Source organism: Culicoides brevitarsis, chromosome 2, assembly GCF_036172545.1.
Source record: "Culicoides brevitarsis isolate CSIRO-B50_1 chromosome 2, AGI_CSIRO_Cbre_v1, whole genome shotgun sequence".
NCBI lineage: Eukaryota > Metazoa > Arthropoda > Insecta > Diptera > Ceratopogonidae > Culicoides > Culicoides brevitarsis.
Genome location: NC_087086.1, coordinates 17,248,625 through 17,260,402, shown reverse-complemented (window position 1 = coordinate 17,260,402; position 11,778 = coordinate 17,248,625). Strand labels below are relative to the sequence as shown.

The 11,778-nt window shown below is 34.4% G+C and overlaps 4 protein-coding genes across 6 annotated transcripts; 2 read left to right on the top strand and 2 right to left on the bottom strand.

Moving 5' to 3' along the window:
- The first annotated feature begins 2,624 nt into the window (after positions 1-2,624).
- Positions 2,625-3,468, top strand: LOC134828622 (putative gustatory receptor 28b). Its single transcript, XM_063841604.1, has 3 exons — positions 2,625-3,086; positions 3,147-3,308; positions 3,361-3,468. Exons 1-3 carry the CDS (start codon positions 2,625-2,627, stop codon positions 3,466-3,468), a joined length of 732 nt encoding a protein of 243 aa, XP_063697674.1.
- Positions 3,168-7,139, bottom strand: LOC134832030 (probable DNA mismatch repair protein Msh6). The gene is made up of 5 exons (XM_063845917.1): positions 6,948-7,139; positions 4,336-6,892; positions 4,223-4,274; positions 3,681-4,166; positions 3,168-3,620 (listed from the first exon to the last, which is right to left on the bottom strand). Exons 1-5 carry the CDS (start codon positions 7,096-7,098, stop codon positions 3,498-3,500), a joined length of 3,369 nt encoding a protein of 1,122 aa, XP_063701987.1. The 5' UTR covers positions 7,099-7,139; the 3' UTR covers positions 3,168-3,497.
- Positions 7,140-7,438: 299 nt separating this feature from the next.
- On the top strand, positions 7,439-8,618 carry LOC134831744 (transmembrane protein 179). Its single transcript, XM_063845552.1, has 2 exons — positions 7,439-7,577; positions 7,634-8,618. The coding sequence occupies exon 2, from the start codon at positions 7,662-7,664 to the stop codon at positions 8,367-8,369; it is 708 nt and encodes a 235-aa protein (XP_063701622.1). The 5' UTR covers positions 7,439-7,577; positions 7,634-7,661; the 3' UTR covers positions 8,370-8,618.
- LOC134831742 (zinc finger protein 600-like) lies at positions 8,609-11,686 on the bottom strand. Of its 3 annotated transcripts, none has more exons than XM_063845550.1 (4): positions 11,438-11,686; positions 11,351-11,377; positions 9,966-11,287; positions 8,609-8,827 (listed from the first exon to the last, which is right to left on the bottom strand). In XM_063845550.1, the coding sequence occupies exons 1-3, from the start codon at positions 11,579-11,581 to the stop codon at positions 10,010-10,012; spliced, it is 1,449 nt and encodes a 482-aa protein (XP_063701620.1). In that variant the 5' UTR covers positions 11,582-11,686; the 3' UTR covers positions 8,609-8,827; positions 9,966-10,009. The 3 variants fall into 3 exon arrangements, with proteins under 3 accessions (XP_063701620.1, XP_063701621.1, XP_063701619.1); XM_063845551.1 differs by lacking the exon at positions 8,609-8,827 and adding an exon at positions 9,658-9,756; XM_063845549.1 differs by lacking the exon at positions 8,609-8,827 and having other exon boundaries at positions 9,679-11,287.
- Between the last annotated feature and the right edge of the window lie 92 nt (positions 11,687-11,778).

Here is an 11,778-nt window from a genome sequence, read left to right as displayed (position 1 = left end):
ACACAACTCAATTCATCGACCGGTATTTAAAGGGTGCCATCATATTATTATTATTTTTAGTCCTTCTACGAGGAAACCTTTTGTATACTCAGAAAAAAAATGTTTAAACTTAATTTTTAAGTCGAATCCTTAATTCTATCCTTTTACAATAAATTTAGGACAAGAAAGTATTCTCTTGAGTAAACTTTAGGTTTTTATTTAGGTTTCAAAAACAACGATTTCATAAATATTTTAGAGCTAGAAATCTATTTTACATCACGCCATATTAAAGATTTCCTTCTTTTTTACAGTATTTCCCTTTTTTGATGATTTTATAAAAAAAAATGTTTAAAATTAAGTAAAAGGACACCCTTATCAGTAAATAATTAATCTCAACTTTATCGTATTTTTAGTTTGTTAGTTCTTTAAATAATTAATCAAAGTCAATTTACTTTTAGGAAAACAGTTACACTGTAAATAAATATTAAACAATACACAAACCAACATCACCATTATTAAAAAAAAATAAATATTTTTCTTTAAAAAAAATTATATAGAAAAGAAATTTAAAAAAAAATGAGATTCTATTTAAAAAATAGTTGTAAGACTTAGTGTCGATTTATTTTATTAATTTTTTGTTAGTTCAAAATTTAAAATGGTACTTACTTTACTGTACTTTTTTCTTTGTATAGAGTTAGTTCAGGCATAAATTAATAATTAATTAATTAAATATATTACCTTAAAAATCAACCTTAAAACGTATTTTGTAAGAAAATTAATAAAAGAAAAATTCAACTTTGACAAGTTTATGAAAAAGTAAATAAAGATAAATAAATAAAAGTTATTAAAAAATATTTTTTGCATGTTTTTTTTTAACTTTTAATGAATTTTAAAGGTAATAATTTTTTAAATAAAATTTATTCTTGAAATTAGCCTCAAAATTACAAAAATTAAAAAATTTCAAGAATTATTTCTTAAAAAGGGTTAAAAATTATATATTTTTATACGAAAATTAGGCCGCTCCAAATTTTTTTTTTTTGAACTTTTTGTCCCATGCCCCATTTCAAAAGCCGAAAATCCAATGGGGCAAAATAAAAAAAAAAGTTAAAAATTTCATCAAAAATGACCGTTTTTTGGCATATTTTTATGATTTTACAAGAAATTTTCAAATAAATATTTAAATTTTTTAACCTTTTTGTATTGAACATGATATTTTATCAAGAATTTTTTTCTCTAAAAATATTTTTTCAAAAATTAGTGAACTGATGTTTTCAAAATTTTTTTTAATTTTTTTTTTTTTTTTTTTTTTGTAAAAAATTATTTTTCAATGTTTTAGTTAAATTGCTCTGAAATTCATTTTAAATAAGGAATTCTCAATATAGATACGTTAAAAAAACGAAAATATTGGTCAACGGACAAAAATTCATTGAATATTTGTCATTTTGTATGAAAAAGTATTTCAAAAAAAATTTTTTTTGGCCCCCCCATTTTGAAAAAGAGAGTTTGGGACAAAAAGTTCGAAATAAATTTGAAGCGGTCTAGTTATATTTATTTAAAAAGACCCAACTCATCGAGTCCATTGACCCTTATTCCAAAAAAATACTAAAACTCGATTTTTTAATGCGATTCACTTAACTCTTATGTGCTTTATTAAACGTTGCCTTGATATTCTTAACACCTATTTGGATATTGATATAATATGTTCCCACATAAACTTATAAAAATATTAAAAGAGAATAAAAAAAGAAAGTCTTTCTTCCGGTATCGAGCAAACCAATTAATTCTACATCGAATATTAATAATTTCCACTCAACCGTCGGAGACGAAAAATTCTGCAGTAATTCCGCTTCCAACGAATTTAATGAAATAATCCTCAATATTCGCACATCTTTATCAACTTTGCCATTGATTTTGATTGCTTTTTACTATCAAACAGTTTCCTGTTCGCATGTTCTTATTTCTCGTGAATGGAAAGTTTTTGTCTCAAAATCAAATGGTACTAAAAATAAATTAGAAAGTTATAATTTTTCATTAAAATTTTCGTTAAAAAGGAAAACTTACACACAGTTGCGGTTTTTGTAGAATTATTTTCTAAACCGAATGGAGGCCAACTCGTCATGTTTCGAAGTTGAATGCCCGAGTTGACCTCATCTTCTCAATCCAACGCAAGAAGAAAGACTGAGGAAGTAAAATTCTCTAAAACCGTACTTTGCCTATGAAATTTTTTTTTGATACACAATTAGAAGAGAAATATTTTTCGTTTTCATATCAGCATTTTTTTTGTGATACTCTTTGACCTATTTCGGATTTGAGAATGTCGACTCTCAAAAATTTCATGTTTTGTTCTCAATTCGTACACAAAAATTGTCGTCGATGTCTCGTTAAAGATGATAACATAAATCATTTTTTCAGCGTTTCGTAGAAAGTGGTGAACGTGATGATTAATGATGCGGGTGCAAAGTTTGCACCGATCGATAAAATGACGTTAAAGGTCATTCGAGTTGCATACAACTTTCATTTTCACGTCGATTCTTGTGGGAAATCAATTTTTCAATTAATTTAAATGAATCTTGATTAAAAGTTGCACTTGATACCTCAATAAATGCATTTTTTCATTACCATTAGTTGTGTGACACTTTTCGAACATGGATCGCAAATCGTCGGACTTGAGAAAAATTTATCCGCTTTTTATGGAAATGAACCATTCGCGCTTTGTATCGATGGTTCCGTCAATTGAGACCCCAACGAAGCCCAAACAAGTCGCCCAAAGCAACGAAATTCAAAATACCAAAGTTGCTTTGTCCCAAGTCGAAGTCATCAAGAAGCTCATGGAAGTTTATCAGCTTTTGTGTGAAATTTCGCAACTCATTAATCAGCATTTTCAGTTGCAAATTTTGTGTTTTTCCTTTAATACGTTCCTCAGTATCGTCTTTAACGTTTACTATATATTGATTTTTCGGAATATTATTGCTTCATCGAGTGGGCCCGAAGCTGATGCTCGTGCAAGTGCGATGGAATCGTTAATTTGTTTCATGGCAATTTCGATTGTTGGATGTATCATGGATATTTTGTGCATCGTTTGTGCATGCGAACATACCGTTAATGCGGTGAGATTTTAATCTAAAAAAAAAAAAAATTATGGAAAATTTTATAAAATTACGTTTTAGGCTAAAAAAGTGTCGAAAACTGTGGCAAAAATGCTGTACAAGGACAACTTAGCGCATGAAGCCAAGGAACAATTGTCCAAATTTGCGTTACAAATGGTGCATGTATTTCCGAAATTTACAGTTTATGGAATGTTCTCCGTCGATGGAACACTTTTATTTACGGTAATTTGTCTTCTTTGAAACTTAACATCTAATTCGTATACTTTTTTGGTAGATTGCGGGAGCCAGCACAACTTATTTGATCATTTTGTTCCAACTGACACTGAAAGAGGATGGTTCATCGTACAATAACGTCGCTCCAACCGGCAATTCTACAGCTTAAATTAACATCTTAAACAAAAAAGTGTGATTTTATGCAGCAACTGAGCACGCTTGTAATTTTTTGATGCACTCCGAGATACCGTTGACATCTTTTGCGAGGATTTTTGCTTTGAGTTTTCGTTGAAGGGCAACTTTTTCTACGTATTTTGAGAGCTACAAAAGAATTTTTCATGTAAAATTTTAATATTCAAGATAAATTTAGAAAAATCTCACCTCATGAGCTCGTCGAATGATACTTAATGGCATGCCAGCGAGTTTTGCCGCTCCAAAAGCGTAACTCTTCGAAGCCGGACCATCGATGTACTTGTAGAGGAACGTAACGGTTTCCTGTGTAACGTCTTCGTCGTCTTCGTTTTCAACCATGCATGCCATGTGTCCCAAAGCAACGCGTGGATCATGCTGGAAGTTATCGACCAAGTTGTGATAATGCGTGGAGAACAAACAACGACAATGTTTCTTCGAAAGGTAGTTGACAACAGCTCCTGCAATGGCATTTCCATCGTATGTTGACGTTCCGCGACCAAGTTCATCGAGCAATACGAGACTTTTGTCTGTGGCGTGCTTAAGAATGACGGAAGCTTCACTCAATTCAACGAGGAAAGTACTTTGACCGGCAATAATGTCGTCTTGGGCACCCAATCGCGTGAAAATTCGATCGACAAGAGACATTTTGCAGGATTGTGCGGGAATTAAGGCACCCTAGAAGTGGATTTTATGAAATTTTTTGATGTTTTTTGTGTGAAAAGAACACTTACGACTTGTGTCATTATGGCAAGCAGTCCAACTTGTCGCATCAATGTTGATTTACTGAAAGAAAAATAAATGTCAGTGAGTTTTTGAAGCAAAATTGGGTAAAAATTTCACTCACCCGCCCATATTTGGTCCCGTTAACAATGCCAAAGGAGCTTTTTCTCCTCCAAGTACAATTCCATTGGGGATAAAGTTGCCATTTACGTTCATCGATGGATGGTAACTCTCTTCTAACGTCAAAACAATCTCGTTATCGACGATTTCTGGCATGCAAATGACTTCTTGGTTTCTGGCGTATTCCGCAAATGATGCCAAAACATCCAATTCTGCCATTAAATGCACGATTTCCTTCCATTTCTTGTACTCCAAGGAGAATTTTTCGAAAATACGACGTGCAAAATCGCTCATGACATGTTTGCGCTTTTCCTCGAGCTGTTGCATCCGTTTCAAAAAGTCACGTGTTTCTTCCGTATAAAATCTTTTGCAAGCTGGCTTGCCTTTGCGTTGTGATTCTAACGCGTAATCGGAATTTGCCTTCTTAGAACACGATTCGGGGACTTCAATTTGGAAACGTTTCTTGTCACTACCGAAATAGGTTAACGAACATCCGAAAAATTTCTCTTGCGACTTGAGATAAACTTTCATTTCTTTGTGTAAATCAGCGATTTCCTGTTCAACTGCATCAAATTCGGCATCGTCGCCCGGATTTGGAGCGAGAGATCCCGTTTTCATGGCATCCTCAAAGTTGAAGGTATCTTTGAAGTAACGCAAGGATTTTTGTAAATCGGGCAAAGCACCGCCTTGTGATTTAAATTGAGTTAAATCTTTCAATTTTTGCGATTCAACATCTTTGCACATCTCAGGAAGTTCGAAAATCGCCTCAAATCCATTCAAAGTAGTGACAAAGTCAGAAATTTTCTTCTTGTTGTAGTCTTGGAGGCAATACAAAACAGCTCTCGTATCGGGATGACCTGGTTTGGCATTTCCAAATCCATGCAAGACAGCTAAAAGTCGTTCGAGATCCGGGATTCGCACAAGTAACAATCGAATATCTTGCAACAACGAGTTGTTATCGAACAATTCTTTGACCGCTTCTTGACGCGATTTGATGACCGAGATGCAATTACTTGGCACACAAAGCCAATCATGAAGCAATCGCTTTCCGAATTTCGTGCAACAAAAGTCCATGGTGCGATATAACGACATTTCCTCGCCAAAAACTCGTAAATTTTGCAATGTAATGGCATCGAGTACCATATTTTTGTTCTCCGGTTGCTTATTTTCTGCTGCAGCTTCGACATCCGGCGGATTGTAGAAAATGTATTGAGCACTATCGATGACTTGTTGATCGATGAGCGATTTTTGCATGTACCACAACATCCCGCCGAAGCTTTTTAATGTGAGAATAAAGTCATTAGCTGGTGTGAGACCCACAGAGTCACTATGGAGCGATTTTAGGATGTCTGGAAAGGCTTTTCCTGTGCTCGAGTCATAATATTTCTCCTTTAAGAGTTTCAAGGTCTTCTCAGCTCCCAGCATTTGCGTATCTTTAGCGAGCAATTCCTTTTTGGAGTTTCTCAGGACAGTACGAATGACCCCAGCAGTTCTCGGAGAAACGCCTCCCTTCTCATAAAGTACCAAAACCGGGTTGTAATGCGCCAAAAGTGTCAATAATCGACTGCAATGTTGATCGTCATCGAATTCGCTGAGGTAAATATCGCAAATGGAAGTGTCAAGGAAGCAAATCCCATAACGACTGACATTTCCGTCGGCTTTTTCGTTCAAAGCAAGGATCAAACGAGGCTCTGCTTTGTCAATCAAGGCTGTTTGTTGCGTGAATACTTGCGTTCCCATCTCCGATACTTGACAAATTTCGCGTCTCGTGACTTTATCGAATTTTGTGGGACGATTCATGGACTTAATACGTTCTGCCATCTGATCTTGCGTTTCTGTTTGTTCGACACGAGCCACTTTGTACCCTTTATCCACTAATTGCGTTGCCATTTTGTCAAAAGCTTGTTCCGGGAATCCACTGTGAGCGAAATTTCCCTTCATGAAAGTGAATCCGAGCTCTTGAACACCAACACTCGCATCCATGTGGTACAATTCGTAAAATTTTCCGACCTTGAAGAACAAGATGCAATCCCGATTTTGCGATTTCAACTCCCACCATTGTCGCATTGCGGGTGTCAAGCTATTGAGATACGAATCGGGCACGTAAAGTGTTCGCGGATCGTATTCTGGATGATCAGGACGACGTTTATTTGCGTCTTTAATAAATTGTGGCTTGAGGAAATCTTGTTTCTCGTGCTCCCAAATGATATTTTCGACAGTTTCGGTTGCTGCTTCGGCATCTCCTTTGGAGTTTTTGAGCTTTTTCTTTGCTGGACCGGAATTATGATCGGGATCGATGTCGTGGGAGGCTTTATCGGTTGTACTATCATACTCAAAATTTGTTAATTCCGCAAGAGATTCAGTTTTTACGGGTTTTTCCTTCTTCAAAGGCGTTTCTTTTTTGTTGGGACGAACATTTTCCAAGTCCTCATCATCCTCGTCGTCTGATGGCAATGCACGAGGACGCTTTTTGGTAATTGTTAAGACCTCATCTTCGCTGCTTTCGTCGTCTTTGTTGTCGTTCGGGACAAAATCCGGATCTTTTTCCAAAACGCGCTTAGCTAAAAATTAAATTTTATAAGAAAAAAAGTCAATTAAGGCTTGAAAATTTCTTACCATCAACTTTTGGCTCAGATTTGGCTTCTTCCTTTTTGACGACTTTCGATACCGACGAGGGCGAGGACACGGAAGGAGATTTCGAGAAGTAATTGAACAAGGTATTGGAGTTTGATTTGTTCAAATTTTTGTTATTTGGAGTCTTGCTCATCTTAAATTGGATTTTTAAACAGTTTTTCACAAAAAATTCACTTGATTTACATGAAAAAAGCAGAAAAATATGAAAAGCTTAAAGACCGCGAAATTAGTTCACTAACACAAATACAAATTTTGACATTTTTCCAGGCCCGTAACGTAATGGGGGCGTCTCAGGGGCAATTATTTTTCAAAAATTTTAATTTTTAAAGAAAATTTTTAGAATTTTGAACTCAAAAATAACATTTTTTCATTGTTTACGCCCGAAAAATCTCAAAAAATAATTTTTTTTTCTTTGTGCCCTTTTTAAAAATTTTTATCTAATTACGCCCCTGCACCTGTCAAATGTTGTTATTGTTTTGATTGCAACGCAAAATTCAATGAAAATTGTCTTTTTTTCTCAAAATTTGATGAAATTGATGCATTTTTTACGCATCTAAGAGCCTATTTGTGTAAAAAATTACCCGCCAAAGAGAAATATTACAGGAGATACAGGTAATTTTCGTTAAATATATCGGAAAAATGTAAAAACAAAAAATTGCACTTTGCAGATTTTTGCATCTATGATTCATCGGTAGAATGGGCTTGACAAACGTTCTCACTCTCAGCCAAATTGCTGGTCACGTAATTGCTTTCATCCTCTCGATATGCATCACAATTCCCATGATCGTGCATTTGCGGCAATTTGACGGGCATTGTTTGCTCTTTACAACCGGTCAATGGCAGGAAGACGACGGATTGTTCAAAGCTTCGTGGGCTTCGAAAGCATATTGCAACTTTCCCATTGTCATCGGCTTCATTTTGTGCATCACGAGTCTCACACAAATCTATCGTTTGTCCCTCATAATCCGTAACGAGGTAGAAAGTTCCTTTTTTGGGCTCTTCATGGACGTTTTTATCGCCATCAACTTGTGTGCACTTGTTGTTGTCGCCGCCGTCATGATTACCCTCGGATTTATCGTTTGGTGTTCCGACATGACGCAACGTTTTCCCTCGTGTGACACTGCTGATGGGCAAAATATCACAAATACGAACATAACGAACATCAATACGAACGGATTTTACATTGAAATGGGCACAGCGCAGTTTGGGGCATGGGGATCGTTCGCAACGTGGGTTGGATTGTCGATGTTTGCGTTGCTAAAGTTGATCAACAATCATCAAGTGACGAATATGCGGGTGTCAATGTACTTGGAACGACAACGGTTGGTGAATGATGGCGTTTATTCCGATAGTTTGACGGAACCGCCAGCAGCTAGTCTCATGGGGGGACAAAATGACGAATGAAATTACGAGATGCGGGGCAACATTTCTTTGTGATAAACGAGTGTGGGGATGATCTTAGTGATCAACATCATATTAATGTCTGATTTTTTTCTTTTTTGTAAAATTATTAAATAATTACTAAGTTAAATGAATTCATTATCCAAAAAAATTAATAACTATATATTATTAACGGGTTTTCTTTGATAAAAAGACACAAAATGGAGATTTTTGATTATTTCTCAAAATAAAAATCAAATATATTCACAATAATGTCAAATTTTATTCATAAACAATAAATATGAGATTCAAATGTAATAATAAAAGGTATGCGCAACACACATTTTTAATAGATTTTTAACATTTTTGCATAATAATAGTAATATAGGACAATCACACAAGATTAAATAACGTCTTATAACATATTTTCTAACAATTTTATAAATTATAAGGAAACAGAAGGCTTTTTTTATCTAACACGACTTTTTTTATAAAGATGTTACTATTGTCGAAAATGCTTTAAATATCGTCTTTTCTATTTTTTTATAAATATTTCTATGAGGGGAATAAATATCTAAAAATTTAAAAAATTAATTCAAATTATTTATGTAAAAATTATTTATAGAGTTAGACAAAACAAAATTTGAGTTTAATAAAAATTAGATAAATTTAAATCGAATTCAAATTTAAGAATATTTTTAACCAATTGACAAAAAGATAAAGCTAATTTAGTTATTTTAAAAAATTTTAATTCAATTTTTCAAAAAAAAAAGTTATTTTTTATAAATTTTTTTTTTCGCCAAAAGTTAGTCTCTAAGGCAAGAATGAAAATTCATTAACGATATTTTAAAAGAAAAACTGAATTTTTAGTAAAAATTAAGTTTTTAGTTTTGACTAAATTAACCTAAAATGTTGATATAAGAAAGCGTAAATTACCTTTTAATTTTTAAGTTAATTAATAATTTTTTATTTTTTTAATTTTTTTAATGTTGACTCAGTTTTCTTTGACTTTCAATATTTTCTACCCTTATTTTTTTTTTATTTATATATTTTTTTTTTTAAATATTCTTAAATTTGAATTTAATTTTTAATTTTTAGTTTAGGTTTAGACCCTGCAAAAAATAAGAAAACTTCTGCCAATATCAGATTTACAGTCTAAATTTTAAATTTCTCAAATTTTGAATTAAAAATGTTTAATTAATTTTTTATAAAAATAAATAATTATTTCACTTAACTTTCAGAAATCTTTAGCTATCCTTCCTTCTTAATGTCCTCAAGTCTATGAAATTCAAAACATTTTCGACAATTGTTTCACCCTAAGATACAATTTTGTTTTTTTTTTTAAATATTTAGCTAACAAATTAACATTTTGGAAGTTCTAACTTATTTCCTAATATAAATGCGTTGGTTCCTAAATGTTTAGAATAGACAAAAATTTGACTAATTTTATGATGATGTAGCTTTACTTTTCTATTCTACTTGCTCATATTGATTAATTGATTTGTACGTATAGTAGTAGACATGAGTCTAATTTTGGTTAAGATATTTTTTTTTTGTTGTCTAAATGTTTAATTTCCCTGTTCAATTTTGGAATCCTGACAAAACGCAAGAATAATTTACCAGACGTCTACTCCAAGCAAAAAATAATGGCAACGAAAAACCTTTTACTCCTTTTTAACGGCTATGGCTGAATTGGAATGCTTTCGCTTGACGTGTTCCGACAAGTAGCGTTTTTGCGTGGTCTTGAAGTCGCAATGCGTGCACAGGAAGCTCTTTGTCTCACTAAAGTGCCCCTTGAGATGCTTGGCCAGGTAGTTGCGTGTCTTGAAGGTACTCGAGCAATGGTTGCAGCTGTATTTCCGGTCGTTCGAGTGCAAAAGTCGATGCACCTCGAGATTGTGCTTGTAATGGAACTTTTTGTCGCACAAATCGCACCCGTAATTCGACTGTTTGTGGATAATCTCGTGATTATACAATGCGGCGTCCGTTTTGAAATACTTGAAGCACTTCATGCACTGGAATGTCTTTTCGCTGCTGTGGATGTTCCGTATGTGATTATCGAGAATGCGTTTCATGCCGAATTTCTTGTCGCAGAAGCTGCACGAGTAGTTTTTGATTTTGGAGTGATGTTGGTTGATGTGATACGCGAAGCCGGAGCGCGTGTTAAAGTGCTTTTGGCAAACGGTGCAATAAAGTTGGTTTTCTTTGCCGTGTTGTTTGGCGGGAGGAGATGCTGCGGTTGGAGCTGTTGATGTTTTGACTTGCATTTGCGATGGCGATGGCATCGGAAGTGAACTCGAATGACCGTTTGTGTTGACTACTTGACTGTTTTCTGGCTGTTTTGAGGTAGTTTGGGTGGGTTCAGCGACTTTTAGCGAGTCTGTTGCGGATTCCAAAGCATGCGAAATCATGTGCGTCATCAAATCGTTGCGATCCAAGTAGTTATCGCACATTTCGCAATGGAATACGGCATCAAAATGCTCTTGGCGATAGTGATCGTTGAGGTCTTGTTGCGATTTTATGTTCACCGTCGTGCAATAACTGCATTTTAGTGTGTTTTGATTTGAATCTGTGGCAACAACAACTTCTTTTGTCATTTCGACATCTTCTTCCGTACGTTTCTGAACTTTTTTCTTCGGTGTCTCATCTACCGAATTCTTTAATGCATCAAATTGTGCAGACAAATTCTTCTCTTTCTCCTGCAACTTGTTCGGCGTCAAACGTAATTCTTCTGGCGGCTCATCCAACATCCCCAAATCTATCTCTAATTCCTTCTCGGAGCCCTGAGATTCAGCTGCCTCGTCTCCTTCCTCTTCGCTGTTGTTGTCATTGGAAGCGAGTGCGGACATTGTCATGATTTCCTTCAATTTTCGATCTGTTTCGATGCAATTTTCGTAGATTTCATCCCAATTCAATAACGCATTCGTACAATGTATGCACAGCTGAAAAATGAAAAAAAATATTGGATAAATAATGTTCGTAAGACGAAGAAGATGAAAACTTACCTTGGAGCAAATATCAGTCTCGGATACCTACAAAAAATGCAAAATAAATTGCTATAAAAACTCTTAAACAAAATTAAGGAAACTCACCTTTATTGGTAAATAAGACTCAATTTTCTTCTGCAATTCACTGGTTATTTGTATGAGAATTTTGTTAAACAATCCACAAACTCGACACAAATTATTCAAGTCCAAGGATTGGATCTCCATCAAGGACGAAGCCTCCGACTCCATTGCTGATACTTTTGCTGCGACGTATTTTCCAGACAATTTTTAAGCCATTAGTTGGTCAAAAAGAAGAGTTTTTCGCAAAATTTTCTTTACGCGGAAAATCGCCCTAAATTTTTTCACTGTACTATTTTTCTATAATACGCTCGATGACAGTGCTCTTTAAAATTTGATTGGGACTTAGGTATTTGGCGGTTGTCGAA

Coding starts and splice junctions, on each gene's coding strand:
- LOC134828622 (XM_063841604.1), top strand. CDS start 2,625: ATGGATCGCAAATCGTCGGACTTGAGAAAAATTTATCCGCTTTTTATG. Junction 3,087..3,146: donor GCGAACATACCGTTAATGCG/GTGAGATTTTAA, acceptor ATTACGTTTTAG/GCTAAAAAAGTGTCGAAAAC. Junction 3,309..3,360: donor ATGGAACACTTTTATTTACG/GTAATTTGTCTT, acceptor CTTTTTTGGTAG/ATTGCGGGAGCCAGCACAAC.
- LOC134832030 (XM_063845917.1), bottom strand. CDS start 7,098: ATGAGCAAGACTCCAAATAACAAAAATTTGAACAAATCAAACTCCAAT. Junction 6,893..6,947: donor ATCTGAGCCAAAAGTTGATG/GTAAGAAATTTT, acceptor TTTAATTTTTAG/CTAAGCGCGTTTTGGAAAAA. Junction 4,167..4,222: donor TTGCCATAATGACACAAGTC/GTAAGTGTTCTT, acceptor ATCCACTTCTAG/GGTGCCTTAATTCCCGCACA.
- LOC134831744 (XM_063845552.1), top strand. CDS start 7,662: ATGGGCTTGACAAACGTTCTCACTCTCAGCCAAATTGCTGGTCACGTA.
- LOC134831742 (XM_063845550.1), bottom strand. CDS start 11,581: ATGGAGTCGGAGGCTTCGTCCTTGATGGAGATCCAATCCTTGGACTTG. Junction 11,378..11,437: donor AGTCTTATTTACCAATAAAG/GTGAGTTTCCTT, acceptor CATTTTTTGTAG/GTATCCGAGACTGATATTTG. Junction 11,288..11,350: donor AGACTGATATTTGCTCCAAG/GTAAGTTTTCAT, acceptor TTCATTTTTCAG/CTGTGCATACATTGTACGAA.